This window comes from Topomyia yanbarensis, chromosome 3 (assembly GCF_030247195.1).
Source record: "Topomyia yanbarensis strain Yona2022 chromosome 3, ASM3024719v1, whole genome shotgun sequence".
NCBI lineage: Eukaryota > Metazoa > Arthropoda > Insecta > Diptera > Culicidae > Topomyia > Topomyia yanbarensis.
Window position 1 is genome coordinate 27,989,752 of NC_080672.1, and position 14,221 is coordinate 28,003,972.

General features: G+C 43.7%; 1 protein-coding gene across 4 annotated transcripts in view; it reads right to left on the reverse strand.

The window, feature by feature from the left end:
• Positions 1 to 717: 717 nt before the first annotated feature.
• LOC131687206 (probable WRKY transcription factor protein 1) overlaps positions 718 to 14,221 on the reverse strand; it is a 30,752-nt gene continuing 17,248 nt past the window's right edge. For all 4 annotated transcript variants that reach the window (XM_058971261.1, XM_058971260.1, XM_058971259.1 and 1 more), the window contains 3 exons: positions 2,892 to 3,620; positions 1,309 to 2,824; positions 718 to 1,250 (listed from right to left, as the gene is read on the reverse strand). In XM_058971261.1, the coding sequence (XP_058827244.1) occupies positions 1,227 to 1,250; positions 1,309 to 2,824; positions 2,892 to 3,620 (2,269 nt within the window). In that variant the 3' untranslated portion in view covers positions 718 to 1,226. The remainder of the gene's footprint in view (positions 1,251 to 1,308; positions 2,825 to 2,891; positions 3,621 to 14,221) is intronic.

The window sequence follows — 14,221 nt, forward strand, 5'->3', positions numbered from 1 at the left end:
GCTTTACACAAGAATGACAAATAGTTAACTGTATACACATCGTTTGAATCCATTACTTAAAGTGCGTTCGAGGTTTTCCATTTTTTAACTGCTTCGTTAAGCAACGGAGCAAATCTCACTTCGCGGTAGCAGATCCCCTCCATGCTCAATTCGCCAATCGATTCGGAGTTGGTTTCAGTATTGTTTGAGCGGTCTAAAAAACTGACATCCAATGGCTGTGTAATTAGGGTCGTGTTAGGTGGTAAGCAAATAAGAACCACCTTCTCCTTACACAAAGCGATTGAAGCCGCAGATACGTGTGATGAATGTCCATTGACGAAAATGATTACTGAAAACGGAATTTTTTCACGTAGAAGCCATGGATGAAACACATTTCTCAGGTAGAGAAAAAAAAGCATCTCTCGTCATCCAACCGGAGTCAGTTTTCCGAGCTGCACATTACCCTTGATTCGGCATGTTTCAACAGTTTGTTATAACAATGGTAAAGCAGCTTGGGCACAGTCGTACACCTTCCTCATCCGGAGTATCATTGGTGCATGTCAGTCTTTCTTCAGTTCGAGGAGCATCTCGCCTTTCTGGATGCGACGAATTTCCACCACCTTCTCGCCCCAACTGTTTTAAAATATATCCAATGTTTATTCCAGAGCACGTGTACCTACTTGATGTCGCATAGTCAGTCAAAGAAACAGTTCGGATAAAATCATTCAAAACACGATGTGGACTTCCTTTAAATTTTGAAATCACTGTTGTAGTTGATTACATATTTCCTTAACACAGGGTGTTGAGCTTCTCAAGCAATCGTTTATAATTTATGTTGTTGGATGTATTTGCGAGTAAAACACACAATTAGTATTCTCCGAATAAAAATAGTCTGCAATTGTTGCCATAATTCAGTAAGATTTCGGGAAACAAAAACGCATTCATCGTCCCCGAAAGCGGGAACGTCGTCCATTGAAGAGAACCGAAACTATCACATAGAAGAGATGCAGAAGAAACGAAGAATAACCTACATCAACTCCGTGGCTTCGCTGCACTGCACCCGGCAGCTGGTCACTTTCCGGATCAAGACGGGCCGCAACCTCTGCCGCTTCTTTTTTCGCCTTCAAAAGTGTTAAATTTTCACACGAGATCATCATCATTCGATAACCGCACCGCCCATCAGCAGCCGGGGAACAGTTCCAGTGCTGGCAAGCGCCCCAACTACGGCACGGTTCACACGGTGAATCTCAGTAAAACAATGACCTATCAACCTGAAATTTGAATAAGTGTTATTCACACCACAAATAGTTATTGCCAAAAATCGCTTACTTCTATATCATCTTCCTCGCCCTGGCGTTGCTGCTGTCGCTGCTGTTGCTGCTTTCGTTCGTATTGAGTCACCATCTCCACGAGACGATTCCTTTCCATCATATTAGCTAGATCATCATCTAATGTCCGCGGGATAGGTCGCCATCGCTCATCCATGCTGTGTTGAATGGATTCTGCAGCACTGCCACTGGCTGATACTGTTGGAACACCTCCTCCTACCGCGCCCGCTGAATGAGCCTTATCCATGTCGCAAACTTGATCCGCTTCCGCCAAATCGTACGTAGTAGAAGCATAACCATTAGAACTACTCACACCGTTGGACATCTTATCGCTTTCCGACACACCGTACAACCTTCTACTGCCACCAATAGCCCCAACAACGGTTGAATTGTGTGGTGAAAAAGGATCCTCGTTTCCGGCATAAGAAAACGTTTCGTTGTTATCGGTGCTGAGATCTCCGGTTGTGTTATTACCATTTCCGTTGCTGGACAAAGAATCGTGATGATGCTGCTGTTGCTGCTGCTGATGTTGCATTTGAGCTCTCATCTGACCCTCTTCGTCACCATTCATGTTCGAGGATGAAACGGCCCCACCATCACCTTCAACGGCTGATGATCTCAGCAGAATGTTATTGAGCAGATTTTCTAGATTCGAAATAAACTCATCTTTATCCGTTCGATTCCAACTCTCCAGATGACGTAGGAAATCTTCTCGGCTGATAACATCGGCATCGTTTTGTGCTAGAAACGCAGCCATCGAGGGTCCAATCATTGGATTGACTAGCAGCTCTTCCTGCTGTTGCTGCGGTTGTGGCTGCTGGAACAAACCATTCGCAGGTCCAGTCGCGTGGTTACAAATAACTCCAGCAATTTTACAAAGAACCGAATCGTTAATGTAATCAACCGAATTGATAACGGCCACAATGTCGCTCATAATGATGCTAATTATTTCAGAGCTGGATATTTCAATTTCGTTCGATTGCAGTTCACTGCCGGAAAGTGGTGCCATTTCATTTGCCTTCGAACTGGATCCAATTCCGGCAACGTTTGTAATTGGAGTACTTTCGGCGTTTGGAACGAATTGGAATCCCGATTGCTTATGTGGTTGTTGTTGTTGTTGCTGCTGATGTCGTGAATTGGTAAAATTTTGTGAGACTTCTACTTCGATTACTTCGACGTTTTCCGCTCCAGTGGACGGCTGTTGTCCCACAGCGCTATCAACCGGTCCACCACTGCCAACACTGCCTCCGGTTGCGCTCGATGCCAACAGATTGTTACTACCGACGTTATTGACGTGACCTTCTTGCTGTTCCTGCTGCAGTGTGGATTCGATGTAGCGATTGTATAGTTCCTGGATTGATTGCAGTGTCCGCTGGCGCAGCGGGTCGGATGAAATCAGCTGCAGCTCACGGAACAGCTGGATCAAAAAGTGAGGCCGAGATTCGTTAGCAGTGATGAGATTCTTCACCTCCTGGTAGACGTTTTCCTTGAGCGCCTCGAACAGTTTGGAGGATGATCTGCGAAATACGGTAAAGGGAATCATAATAGTAGATTTTAAACCAAAAATATGTCTGGGTAACTTACTTTGAATCATGTTGATAATTACTAGCGGAAGCCAGGTTCAAATCAGCAACCATTTCCGCGTGGGCACCGACGCCGTAAAAGTTGGAACTTGTTTCAGCACCTCCTAAGCTTCCATCACGACATGATCGCAGTGAGAGTGGATATTTCTTATGACCGCTTCCCTTGGGATGGCTCTTGCTAACCAGACCCAGATTGATCGGATTGGTGTGAAACTGCAGTTCACCCAGGTCGAACGAATTCGACTGATTCAGTGGTGTGTGATGCTGCTGTGGTTGCTGTTGAGGCTGCGACTGTGACTGATGCTGGTGATGAAACACTGGCTGTGACATCTGCTGGAATGATGCCGAATCAGGCCGATGAACAGGAGCAAGTGATTGATAATGTTGTTGCTGCTGTTGTGGTTGTTGTTGTTGTTGCTGTGACTGTGATTGCTGATGGTGAGACATATTCGGCTGTTGTGGAGTAGGCGGTTCCATATCGGACGTAGTTTGTTGATTGATGTTGTTCAATGAATTGTTGCGATTGAAATTCGATGGGTACTTGCTGTTGGAACTGTAGCTGGTAGTACTACAAACGTTGCCAGTGGTGTTATTGTTGTAGTTGTTTGAGTTACTGTTGTTTCGCTGAATCTGGTTGTTGATGTTGTTCGTGCAGCTACCGGAACTGAGCGCACAGGAGTCTTCATTGCTCTTGCAGCTGTTGCTCGACAGGAGATTTTGTCTTGAGTAGCTGGAAATTTAATAAGCAAGATATGTGAATCAAGATTGATACTCGTGTTCTGTTCAAAGTAAATTGTTATATAAAGGGTAGTAATTTAGTGTACAAGCTGATTAACATGCATAAAGGAAAGTGACCCAGAGTCACACAAAACAGTCCACTACGTAAAATGGTTATATATCTCATAAATAAATACTGTAGTTAATCGATATGTAAAGGTATTATTTTTTTTCGCAGAGATTTTCTCTTCAACAGATCTTTTTCATCGTATTATCAATTTGTGCTATAGGTGTGAATAAGGCTTATCAATAGAAGCATATAATAGAGGTCTGTTTTATCTGATGTGTTGAAGTAGAGCTTACCATGGCTATAACAACTGTTGTTACAACCAATTAATTTGTCAATTCTATTCAAGTTCCTTCACAGCGGGGAACCTCAACAACATCTGTGCTGTTCAAAGTAGAATGGACTCTAATAGGAACAAATCGAAATTCTCGTCTGATTACAACTAACTTTATTCGGTACCTAACATTACAATGGTGTTAGTATTGGAGCCATACCATTTTTAGTGGCAGATGTACTTTCTATTGGCGAACCGTGTTACCAGAAGTAACATGCTCCCGCGCGTTGAAATAGTTCATTTCAAAATTTTAACCCGATCAATATTCCTCGACATTCAGTGGAAGTAAGCATATTTTTTCACCGCTTCACTAGTTGTCGTTCCATTTGGTAACACGCACATGGCTATCCTTTCCAGGGATCAGCTCAGTGAAACGAGCTAACATCCACTGTAAAAGGAGGTACATTGTCATCGACGATCAGTACTAACGCGCCAACCCTAAACGTAGTGACCTTGAAGTCTTTCCGATGCTGCTGAAGTTCGTGAAGATAATCATTCATCCAAAGTTCCAAAACTTATGCTTCAAAGCTGCCCGTATGCAAGATTGTGTTGAGCCAAGATTCGCTTTAGATGGAATTTGACGGACTTGATGTGCGCTTTCCAAATCCCGCCAAAATGTGGACTTCGTGGCCACATTATCCCTCGATGCGTACAGAATGAGTCAAGACCAAGTTTGTTGTTTGCTCACCATTGAACAATGAACAACAATGACGTTGCAGTTCGTTATTAGCGCCCTCAAAATTGGTCGCATTATCAGAATATAGATTTTCAGCAAAACCACGACGACTGATGAATCGTTTCATTGACGTGTACCGAGGAATGATTTTGATTTCAAATATGATAGTCTCCAGGTGGAGTGCACGTGTTGCCATGCATACAAACACTCATACCCTTCATTGTCGCATTCCGTACTTTATGGTTCAAACGAATCTTAAATGACCCGGCGAAATGAAGTCCTGTGCGAGTAATTAGAAACGATGATCGGACTCGATAATCTGGCAGATCTCTCATCAACTGGGTAGATTTAATTGGCTCCAAACGGTAACAGGAAATGCATTGGTGTCTCACCTTCCGGATGGTATTCTTCACTCGCAGAGCCCAATATCGCTGTCGAATGATGAATATTAAACCACGCTGACCGATGTGAAGGTTGCTTTGGTGCAGATACCAAATCAAAGTCGCTGCCAGAGGAAGTTTTTACTGGTAACACGACTTGATGCTTGTAGTCATACGGAACATTGGCATGTCTCAAACAGCCTCCGACCCAGAGTACGCCATCATACGGGCTCTGCTGCAAACCCTTCAGCTTGCACTATCAGAATCAATGATCGCGATATCTATCTTGTGAGCTTCTTTCTGCCACTTCATATGTAGCTACAAAACCGCACAACATAAGCCATAACTCGCTGGATGATTGAAAACCGGTTGATCCTGTCGAATAGCGGTAAACGTTCTACTTTCACCACTGCTACGCTTACTTTCTTACTTCAGGTAATTCTGCCTCCACCATGGAAGGCAACTCAACAATTTTCGGCTTTGCTGTCTGGAGCCCTGGTGGGACAGTCCACCACAACGGGTAGGATTTCATATCCTTCAGTGTGATTCCACGGGATAGGCCACCTCCTGCGACGGGATATAATTCCAATTATGTTCTGTACTTCTCGAACTCGATTGACGACTTATGTCTCAAATCCAACCCAGGACAATTTGCGAGTCACTCCACAAAGTAACACTGTCAAATCTAATCTCGACCGCTGCTAGTATCTTTAACGTCAATCGTTTCATTTCCGATGTAGCATCGGCTCGTTTCGGACGGGCGTACAGGCAGGCGCCATATGCGAGATCTGATGCATCTGCAAACCCATGAAGCTCGATAGCACAAGCATCTTGGTCCCACTCCAAGTTAAGTGCCCACAGTTCACGCATTATCAACTTAGTCGCGGTTATCACTGGACCCACAAAGCCCAAAGGTCGAACATTTATCGCTTTAGCTCAAGATTGTTCGTTTTGTGTGCATACCGTTCTTGTCGACCTGGTGTACTGAAATTACAACCGTGAACTGATCTTTTGTATGAATCCAAGCTACGCCTAATGATTTCATGATGACAGTGATACTAGAATGCTCGATTTCAAGGCCACGTTCTCGTTGTGCCTCTGGAACGTCTACCAACATCCCTTTTTCAAAAAATCAACAATCTGATTCTTCAACTCAATTGCTTCCATCAGCGTGTTGACTCCTACTAATGTATCTTCCATGTAACAGGATTTCTTGATCGCACCTACAGCTAATGGATCCTCCATTCCTGCATCTGGTTATGCAATCTCTTATACCATTCGTCTCAGTTCGTCGAGATTGTAAAATGTCTGTATGTGTGTGTATGTATGTATGGATATATGTATGTGGCAAACAATCGTACCAATTTTTCTCAGAGATGGCTGGACCGATTCGCACAAATTTAGTCACAAATGAAAGTTACAGCCTTCCCATCGGTCGCTATTGATTTTTACTGATCCGACTTTCGGTTCTGGAGTTACGGGTTGAAGAGTACGATCATACAGAGAATTTCCATATAAACTGGTACCACCATGATGTCCAAATGATGCAATATATATTAAAATATGGGCAACATTACTTGGCTTTGCATGTCTAGATTATTAATGACCCACCGAAGGCGCTTCGACCACATTGGCCAGCTATGACGGTTCTTGATGCCCCGGAGGAACTTACCAAGTTCCTAAGATAATGTCATACCTATTTCTCAGCGAATTCTTTACTGATTTTTACAAACTTGGTTTCAAATGAAAGGTACAGCATTCCCATTGGCTGCTCGAATTTCTATTTGATCCGACTTCCGGTTCCGGAATTACAGGATGATGAGTACGAACACGCAGCAAATCCCAATTTCAGCGTATAAGGCGATGGATGTAAAAAGGTGAATTTTTTTTCCAAAAGGTGAGTATTCGGAAGATCACGTCGACCGTCGAATGGTTTTGAGCTCCATTTCGTTTTAACACGACCAATAAATGTTTCTGGGTTGGTATTAATTTCTTCTAACCGGAGTACATATTCAGATTCTTCTTCCGAGTCTGCATCGGATTCATCGTTGGAAGCAATATCATTCGCATCTTCTTCCTCGCTTTGCAAATCAGTTTCGGAATCGTCTGCTGTTGAATTTGCTCGAATTTCTTCCATTATTTCAGATTCCTTGAGACGATTGAAAACATGGGCAGATCGTCTTATAGCCATTTCAATTTTTTGTTGCTTCTAGATCCTACAATTTGAATAATGACGGCAACTATAGCACAAAAAATAGACAATAACGACAAAGTTAGGTTAGGTTGTATCCAAATAATTGTCAAGTAGACCACAGTGGGTGAAATAAAAGTATTTACCCAAAAAATATGACACACGCCATTATAGTATGCTATTTTTTCTTATAAGAAAAGGTAAAAAAATAAAATCAATCAACACTTGAAAAAAATAAATGCTAATATGAAGATGAACTCATCAAAATGTTTTTTTCAGATAAATATGAATGCATAAAACCCGTGGTATTCCTAGTAAACATTGCATGCACACCGGGCCTGCCAGGCCCGGCTTGCCTTTTTGTGCATGTAAAAAAATCAAACATAGCTGCGCGTCACTCCAAAGATGAAAATTTCACAATTCTTTATTTTTGTTATAGATTGTAAAGCTACTTATCAAAATTTCCATGCCCAAGCTTATACTGCATACACATTTTTTTTGTAACTAAAAAACTGTAACGTGCCGGGCCTCTGAGACCCGCATGCCTTTTTGAGGATTAAATTCAAAATAATTGAAATCAAATCGTTTTGTACGATGGGCCTGATAATTTGTGTTTGGTTGATGAAAACTTCTGTATCAGGCGCAGTAGATCCATCAAAAACCACACGTAGCTTCGTAGTCGTACTAGTTGGTTTGAGAGCGTAGTGATGCGGTAGATATATTGCATACGAATCATCAGAATTCAGATTCTCGATCATGTGACCAAGCATCTTCAATTCCGGAACTCCGTCCAAACGCCTCTCTAAGGCAAAGAAGCGTTTCTCAGCCATGCTCCTAGATTCTCCCAGCTGTTTTTTCTTGTCGTTGAATGGCAAACGTACTAAGTATCTGCCTTCCGCTGTACGCTCGTGTCTTCTCGAAATGTCGCAGATATTCTTCCTCGGTGGAAAAACATGGCAATTCGATATCTACAAAAGAGTTCTCAAAATCTTCGTACTAATACAGCTAGGTTTCCATCGGGTGCAGTAGTACAAAACGAATGTACTACCCCTGAAACTTCAGCCGGCCCTAAGCCACTCAGCACCCACTTCAAACTGTGTTTCTTGCAATAAAGTAGCATTATTTGGTAGTTGGATTCGACCAGTCATCAGCTTATCAAAAAATATATCTGCACCCAACAACAGCGAGATCGATACCATACGGAAAGGTCAATGTCGTCACATCCACCTTAGAAGTTGGCAGAACTCCAGTGATTTTGGATACCACGAGTAGTTCCAAACATATCATATAATCGTTAACACGCGACGTTACCTTAGTGTGAATCTTGAAATCGATCTACAGTGCCAAAAAAGTCACGAATTGCTGTAACAAAGCTCGTATGCGACCCGGAGTCGAGTAGCACTCGACAGGGATGCTGTTGTCCACCCATTCCTCGGACAAGGATAATTGCAGCGGATAAAATAATCTGCTATCCGACATTCTTCGGTCGCGTGCAGAAATTAGATTGTTGCTCTTCTTCTGCTGTACTTACAACCGACTTTTGCCTTTAATTGGCTGTTTGGAATTCTCTGTCAGTAGTTCTGGATCGATTGCAGATGTTGGTGAGGTTTCGGATTTCTTCGCAGCATCTTCTTCAGGGTAAAGTATTGTATGATGAAATTTCCGACATTTCTTGCACGTGCGTTTCGATGTACAATTGTTTGTTCTGTAACTCTTCTGAAGACAATTGAAGCAGACTCAAATTCTTGGCAGTAGATTGTATTTCTCAGATAAGTTAACATTTTTAAACGTATCACACCTCCACAGCTCATGGCCATTCGAACATTGTGGGCTTATTCGACGTAGCACATCTTGTGTACTGCGTACAGGTTTTGGGTTTTTTTTCATGTTTTTTTCTTCAAATCGGGTTGAATCTTCTCCAACACCGTACATCGCCCTCGCAGAAACTCAAAAGTGTCGTGGCAAGGTATCGTCAATGTGGTTTAATTCCGATGTTTTTCGGGTTTCTATGACGAATTTCGATGCAATACGATTGATCAACATACACTCGCTTAGTCCTGTGGAGACAGGAAGTCCGAGGTTTTTCAGAGCGTCAACATTTTTCGTGCATGTGTCTATGAAGTTCCGAAGTTCAGTGGCATTTTTGTTTACTAATTTCGAGAGGTTGAAAAGTGCGTTGATGTGTTTATTGATAATAAACCTTTGGCCTCTTTTCACGCCATATCGTAGTTATTATTGTTTATTATTTCCAGGTCAATAATATTGGCTGCTTTACCCAGCTTTATAGCGGGAGACTCTGTACTGTATCGCTCAAAATCGTCTCGAACATCGAGCGAAAAGCGAACCAATTCTTATGGGTGCTATCGAACGTAGGTAATGGAACCGTCAGCGGTGGTAGGTGAGACCCGATTTCTGTTATGTATTCAATATCCTCGGCAAAGGATGAATGGCTGCCGCGGTTCGTGCTGCGTCTTCCTCTTTCTTGATATCATCATCGATCAAATTAGAAATGTAAATTAATAATCCACCGTACTGCTGCTCATATGTGACGTACGCCACCTACGCATCCTCTCGCACTAGCATTCGCTTCGAAGACACACTGGTGAAGATTATTGTAGTCAGCAAAACCATTCTCAATGGTTTTCAGTTGAAGCTCCAAGAACTGCTTGCATCTCAGTTTCGGATTGGGTATTTCCAGACTAGTTTTCAAACTTGAACGCACTCTCATAATTTGTTTCTTATCGAATTCCGCCATTCGTCACTTTGAGTTCTTCATTTCTTTTTTCGCTTTTGGTTTTGATTTTTGTTCGCTCATTGATGGGGTTTGATTTTCCGCTTGCATTCTCAATCTTCGCGGTTCAGTTTTGTTTTTCTTTGACGTTGGCGTGTAGAGTGCTCTTACCATTTACCTAGGTAGAATAAACAATTAGAGCAGAAATATGCAAATAATATACATTTAAGTAGGAACACGAAATTTTACAGCAAACAATTTGTCTTATCTTCTCCTTCTTACTCCCCTTAATAAACTTCGTTTTGACCCTCTTTTATGCTTCTGATCTCTTCGTTCAATCCGTAGGTGCAGCCGACGCTCACCTCGGTTGATTCAGCCAGGGGCATGCAGGGTGACACATGCACGGAAAAAAATCCGTCCATAAATTCATGCTCACGATTTCGTGAACTGAATGATTTACGAAAACCATGACCAAGTTCCTGAATTATTGAATAACAAACCTCATATTCATGAAACTATTTATGTTTTCTAAAAACCAGTTCGCCCCGAATGTATACGTGGCGTTACATTAGAATGTTTGGTTGCGTTACTATTGCTGTTCCCTGGACATGTTTTGTTTTAGTTGTGATTCTTGTTCATGATTTGGGAATACACAGTCGACAGTCAAACGTTCGGCCCTATTCTGCGCGGCATGTGACGTGAGACGACTAATCTCACCTCACTCTACGTGACTTTTCTCATCCTATTCTGAGAGTCGACTCGGGTGAGGTGAGATTCCCCATTGCGGTTAAATGGGCGTCTCACGTCACTCGAAGTGACTCTTCACGTAGAGTGAGGTGAGATTAGTCGTCTCACGTCACACGCCGCGCAGAATAGGGCCGGTTGTTCATGATTTCAAGAGCTTATTCGCGAATCTTGTGAATTCTCATGACGTTAGCGGGATTAAAGTTCATGATTTCAAGATCTTAGTCGCGATGTTTGTAATTTCTATTCACGTTTTTTTTTTTTTATTAACAGATTAAGGCCGAAGTGGCCTGTGCTGTATACAAAAGATTCCTCCATTCCACTCAGTCCATGGCCGCGCGTCGCCAGCCACGCAGTCTGCGAAGGGTCCGCAAATCGTCTTCCACCTGGTCGATCCATCGTGCTCGCTGCGCGCCACGTCTTCTTGTACCGGTCGGATTGTAATTGAGAACTGTTTTCACCGGGCTATTGTCCGACATTCTGGCTACGTGCCCGGTCCACCGTAGTCGTCCGATTTTCGCGGTATGACAGATGGGCGGCTCCCCCAACAGCTGATGCAACTCATGGTTCATTCGCCGTCTCCATGTGCCGTCTTCCATCTGCACTCCACCGTAGATGGTACGCAGCACTTTCCGTTCGAAGACACCAAGTGCGCGTTGGTCCTCCACGAGCATGGTCCAGGTCTCGTGCCCGTAGAGAACTACCGGTCTAATCAGCGTCTTGTAGATGGTCAACTTCGTATGACGGCGAACTCTGTTCGACCGAAGTGTCTTGCGGAGGCCAAAGTAAGCACGATTTCCTGCCACGATGCGTCTACGAATCTCTCTGCTGGTATCATTATCGGCGGTCACCAGTGAGCCCAAGTACACGAACTCTTCAACCACCTCGATTTCGTCGCCACCGATGCAAACTCGAAGCGGGCAGTTCTCATTCTCTTCTCGTGAACCTCTTCCTATCATGCACTTTGTCTTCGACGTGTTGATGGCAAGTCCGACGCGCTTGGCTTCTCTTTTCAGTCTGATGTAGGCTTCCTCCATCTTCTCAAAGTTTCGTGCAATAATATCAACGTCATCGGCGAAGCCAAGTAGCTGAATGGACTTTGTGAAAATCGTTCCACTCGTGTCGATCCCTGCTCTTCTTATTACACCTTCCAGCGCGATGTTGAATAACAGACACGAGAGGCCATCACCTTGCCGTAACCCTCTGCGTGATTCGAAGGGACTCGAGAGCGTCCCTGAGACACGTACTACGCACATCACCCGATCCATCGTCGCCTTCACTAATCGCGTCAGTTTGTCCGGGAATCCGTACTCGTGCATAATCTGCCATAGCTGATTTCGATCGATAGTGTCGTATGCGGCTTTGAAGTCGATGAACAAATGATGTGTGGGCACATTGTACTCGCGGCATTTCTGCAGTACTTGACGAAGAGCGAACACCTGGTCCGTGGTAGATCGTTCGCTCATGAAACCCGCCTGGTACTGCCCCACGAACTCTCTTGCAATTGGTGATAGTCGACGGCATAGTATTTGGGAGAGTACCTTGTAGGCGGCGTTCAGCAGGGTGATTGCTCGGTAGTTACAGCAATCCAGCTTGTCGCCCTTTTTGTAGATAGGACACACGACACCTTCCATCCACTCCTCCGGTAAAATCTCCTCCTCCCAAATCTTGGTAATCACCCAGTGCAGCGCTTTAGCCAGTGGCTCGCCACCGTGTTTTAGTAGCTCGCTTGGTATTTGGTCAACCCCATTATTTTTGAGCCGGCTAATCTCCTCCTGGATTTCTTGGAGATCCGGAGCCGGTAGTGTAATGTCTTCCGCGCGTGTTCCCAGGTGCGTTACCATGTCATCCTCGTCGTCTGCTGCATCGCCGTTCAGGTGTTCTTCGTAGTGCTGCCGCCACCTCTGGATCACTTCACACTGGTTCGTGAGAAGATTCCCGTTTGTATCTCTGCACATGTCGGCCTGTGGTACGTGGCCCCTGCGCGAGCGGTTCAACTTCTCGTAGAATTTCCGTGTGTCTTTAGCGCGGTACAGCTGCTTTGAAATGGTTGCTGTACCATAAACTTCCCTGTCGAATCTGACTTCACAATCAAAAAGATCAAAAAGGTTCTCGAAATCTTGGTAAATTACTGCTTGTCGGTTCCTACTCGCATTCGGAATGAGCTTGATATGCTGCAGTCAATTTGTGCTGCATCACTGCCAGCAGCGCTAGAGACGATTGCCCTTGATGCATAATGTTCCGCTGGATGTTTATGATACGCTTTTCAACTTGCTCTCGGTGACGAAATAGAGCCGTCAGTTTCTTCGGTTCTGCAGTTGCTTCTGGTTCTGTATCCGAAAAACCCCTGAAGGATTCATCATTCATCACATGCCACTACTCCAAAACCGTACAGAAACGCAATGCGACAAAGGTACTAGCCGCTCTACCATTTTCAAATCAACTCAACTAATATCAGCTAGTTGATGGGAGACTCCTAAACAAGAATTTTGTCCTTGAAATTGTTTGGCGCTACTGATATGGATTATATTGATCTAGTTCTCATCAAACAAGTTTGTGAATTTTAAGGCAGTGTACGGTTCAGTGAAACTAAACGAACAGATAGTGCTTGAAAATAGCTGACGTTGAAGTACTAAGCGTCAAAAACAAGATATCCAAATTGTTCGTCGTGTTAGAAGCAACTGGCAGGGCGATGCACTCTCTAATCTAATGTTCAACATAGCGCTCGGAGGTACGTTACGAGGATGTGATGTGATCTCACATGCTTTTTGGCTTGGCGCGATCGACATCTACATCATTGACGTTAACCGCAGAGTAGTGGAAGAGGCATTTTTGCCTTTTAAAGGACGGGCTGTAAGAATTGGACTGACTGTAAATATACTGATACTCTCTGTCGCTCTGTACAATCATGAGGTGCTCGGTGTGTTGGAGAGAAGAATTCTGCACTCAATACTCGGCGGTAAAGTAGAAAATGGAGAATGGCGCAGACGCACGAACTTCGAGCTGTACCAAGTACACAAGCATGCTGACATTAGAAGGCTGATAAAATACGGCAAACTATAGTGGGCTGGTCGGTCATGATTCAGAGTACCCGGATGTTGTTGATAAATTGTTACATTTTTAACATCAGCGCGGTCGATTTGTAGAAGTTCCTAAGGATTCGAGATTTCTGTAGGTGACGAAAAACGACACTTTAGCAGACTACATACACACACTTTTTCTATCTCCATGAAATCGAGAAAAAGGCAACACAGAAAAAAAACCAAACGTGTTAAGATTTAGTTACTTGAAAAATAACTAGCACATAAAGACATTGAAAATCCACACACAAAAACAAATCCACTCTCGGTTGCACCTTCTCCAAAACCACACTTACCATTGGTGAATTCAAAACATATCACGCCATCGTGTCGAGAAGTAGAGAAGCCGATGTGGTGCAAGGAATTCGGGAGGGAACGTGTATGTTTGTTTGGCTTGACTCGAACAAGACA